Here is a 3,019-nt window from a genome sequence, read left to right as displayed (position 1 = left end):
AATGACGCTTTGAATGCAGAGTCATACGTGATAATAACTTGATAAAAATATAGCTTTGACAATTTGCCGTGAATGAATAATTCAACATAACGGATCGAGAAACGTTGACGACGTTTGTTGTATTGTTTTCTTAACTTCGCTAATAAGATTCTTGGATTATATGCAATTGTTCGTCGACTTATTGGTTTTTTTCTTTTGGCAAATATCTATTCTTTTCAAGACAGCTTTGGCATAAACACTTTCAAGAACAGAACATTTGTAGTTTCATTAGTTTGTTGTACGCAAATCCGTCTATATATTGACTCTGTTAAAAACTATTCTGGGCCAACAGATATTTCGACTTGAAAGACGAGAACATACTAAAAACGCATCAGCGTTAATTAGTTTGCAACTAAATAGTTTTTATTTCATATGCAACTATTAAATATACATTCTTTTGTAATAAAATATATTTTTTAAGAATAAATTATTGGAAACGATTATTTCTGATGGAGTTCGCCTGAAACTTTTGAACGGCAGTTTCTATTATGTACGTCAACAATTTGTCAACCATTAGCATTATTGGCCATCTAGGACTGTACGGTACATCGTCCAATACCTCTCTGTATAAAGTACCCTGCGATGTCATGTGATACACCGATTGCAGTGCAATTTGCGGTTTCTCTCTAGGAAATGTTGATGGAAGATTAAAGTGTATGATAAAATGGAAGTCTCGGTGTTCCAACATAATGATGATCCAATGAAACTCATTAGCGTCGTACTCTAGTATGCTGCCGCGTTGTAGCACGATTAGAACCGAGATAAATTCCTTTCTGTTCTCGAAACATTGAGCCACGCTGTTTATCTGCAACAGAAAGTACGCGTGTAAATATCTGCAGTCAATCGGACAATCTTCCAAAATGTGTAGAAATCGTATACCTTATCTTCCATGAATTTCATCACTTCGGGAACGTAATCCATCAGATATTTGTTGGGCGGCAACGGTGGAATACGCAAGGATTCCGGACCGCCGAAAACGTCCTCCAGATTCTTGGATAAATAAAGTTGCGGCATAATACGATTCCAATCCGGGCCGTAAAACGTGACGAGAAGCATCGCCTCGTCGTTCTGCGACTTATTGACACGCGGAGGCAATCGAGAATAATCCACAGATATGCGAATTAAAAATCTCGCTTCTATAGGCTTCGATCCTAATGGTAACATCATCACTTCGATATCTTCTTTACATATTTCTGTTTCACCAACAAGTGTGCTGTACTCGAGCTGCAATCGATCTCCCTGTTTTCCAAGCAACTGTATCTGGAAGTACACGAAATGTACCAGGTAATAGTTTAATCGAACATCATAAAACATTATCAAAATTCTGTGTACATTATACATCAAATTTATTAAAAAGATATAACACTACAACTCGTGTTCTGAATTCTCTTTTATCAATAGAAGCATCTTCAAAAGTGGCTAATATAAGTCTTCCGACTGGCTACAGGCCACTTTTATCGACAAAAGAGAATTCAGAATACGGATCTATGTAATTAATAGAAGCTATGTAATAAATTATCACTTGCCTGGTATTCCTTGTAACACCATAATAATTCATTTAGTACATTGAGCAGTGCGTCCGTATCATTAGCATTCCACTTAACAAGACTAGGCACCCGAGTGGATATGATATCAATGTCTGGGTCCATTAAAAAGTTCTGATCGTTGAATAAGAAGTCTGGACCCAATTCTGGACATTGTGAATCAAACAATATATTCCATACGAGGTGCTCCCCAGCGTACGGAATTGACAGCTTGAAACAGTCATTTTTGTTCCTGTCGCAGCTCGACGACACAGAGTCCAATTTTATCGGACCATAGTAGACGCCTTTAGGAAAATGTGACACCACCAAAGAGATAATTTTATTGTAAAGTGCAGATAAGACGAAGATTAACAATGAGTGAGTTACTTACCTAATCTCTTGGTTTGTAAGACGCGCTTCAAAAGCGGCTCTATATAAGAGTCGATGGTGTTCAATAGAGGATGTTGTTGATTCAGCATTTTATTGTCAAAGTTAGGAAACCATAAAGAGCAACTATAATCGCATAATCAAGACGCGTGAGATCAATATTTCCCACTATTTTAAATCGATTTTCTTTAACTAAGCAACTTTTATTTGACAATATTCTGTATACGGTCGGAAACAATTCTCGTTACATATCATTCCTTTTCGAAGAACTGGCGTTTAACTAGTTCATTTTGACGTTCCCTAAAGGCTGTATGTACATTGATGCTCCGGCTATTGTGAACTGATTAAACAAGCGCGAAATGTAACGTCTCCAACGATCTTAAATGCGTACCGTATACAGTGAACAACGTGGTTATCAGTCAATGCTTAACCGGTACTGCTTGGAGTGATTGGAGTACTTGGTTATTATAATGTCATTCAGGTTAAAAACGTTAACTTTTACCAATTCGTTGTATGTATGTACCTAATACCTTTCTTCTCGTTTTAAGTTACGACTATAAATATAAATAAGAGAGACGGAAGAGAAACCATAGGCACACATACATATAGACCGCACACCTCGTGAGAGATTTTGAAGATGGTATGTAAGAAGAGAGAGCAATAGAGACCATAGGCTGGATTCACACCATAAAATCTGTATACAGCCTGTATCAGACTACGGATTGAGATTGGGATTAGATTGAAATTTGACCAACCAGAGTAAGGCTGATAGCAGACAACTATCCGTAAGCGCTTAAGACTGACGTAGCCGTAAACTTAAGGTAAGGCAGAGAAAAACATAAGCCGTAGAACACGTATTCCTTACGGCTTAAGTTTTTCTCTGCCTTACCTTAAGTTTACGGCTACGTCAGTCTTAAGCGCTTACGGATAGTTGTCTGCCATCAGCCTAAGTCCCAGTCTACAATAGATGATTTAAGCCCTAAGCCTTAAGAAATTGACCAATCACGGTCAAGTATGAAAAGAATGCGCGACTGTGATTAGTCAATTTCTTAAGGCTTAAGGCTTAAATC

General features: G+C 37.6%; 1 protein-coding gene across 1 annotated transcript; it reads right to left on the bottom strand.

Annotated features, from left to right (window-relative positions):
* Nucleotides 1-384: 384 nt before the first annotated feature.
* On the bottom strand, nucleotides 385-2,656 carry LOC105569240 (BRCA1-A complex subunit BRE-like). The gene is made up of 4 exons (XM_012025536.1): nucleotides 1,954-2,656; nucleotides 1,566-1,867; nucleotides 919-1,299; nucleotides 385-844 (listed from the first exon to the last, which is right to left on the bottom strand). Exons 1-4 carry the CDS (start codon nucleotides 2,039-2,041, stop codon nucleotides 467-469), a joined length of 1,149 nt encoding a protein of 382 aa, XP_011880926.1. The 5' UTR covers nucleotides 2,042-2,656; the 3' UTR covers nucleotides 385-466.
* Nucleotides 2,657-3,019: the final 363 nt, after the last annotated feature.

The sequence above is a fragment of the Vollenhovia emeryi genome, unplaced genomic scaffold, assembly GCF_000949405.1.
Source record: "Vollenhovia emeryi isolate VEMERY1.0 unplaced genomic scaffold, V.emery_V1.0 DF942322.1, whole genome shotgun sequence".
NCBI classification, from domain to species: Eukaryota; Metazoa; Arthropoda; class Insecta; order Hymenoptera; family Formicidae; genus Vollenhovia; species Vollenhovia emeryi.
Note: the sequence above shows the minus strand (reverse complement) of the source record. Positions and strands in the feature narration are given on the sequence as shown.

Excerpts from the sequence above, each read along its gene's own strand:
- LOC105569240 (XM_012025536.1), bottom strand. The coding sequence starts at position 2,041 with ATGCTGAATCAACAACATCCTCTATTGAACACCATCGACTCTTATATA. Across the intron at positions 1,868-1,953 it reads CTTACAAACCAAGAGATTAG|GCGTCTACTATGGTCCGATA; the intron begins GTAAGTAACTCA and ends ATTTTCCTAAAG. Across the intron at positions 1,300-1,565 it reads GGTGTTACAAGGAATACCAG|ATACAGTTGCTTGGAAAACA; the intron begins GCAAGTGATAAT and ends GTGTACTTCCAG.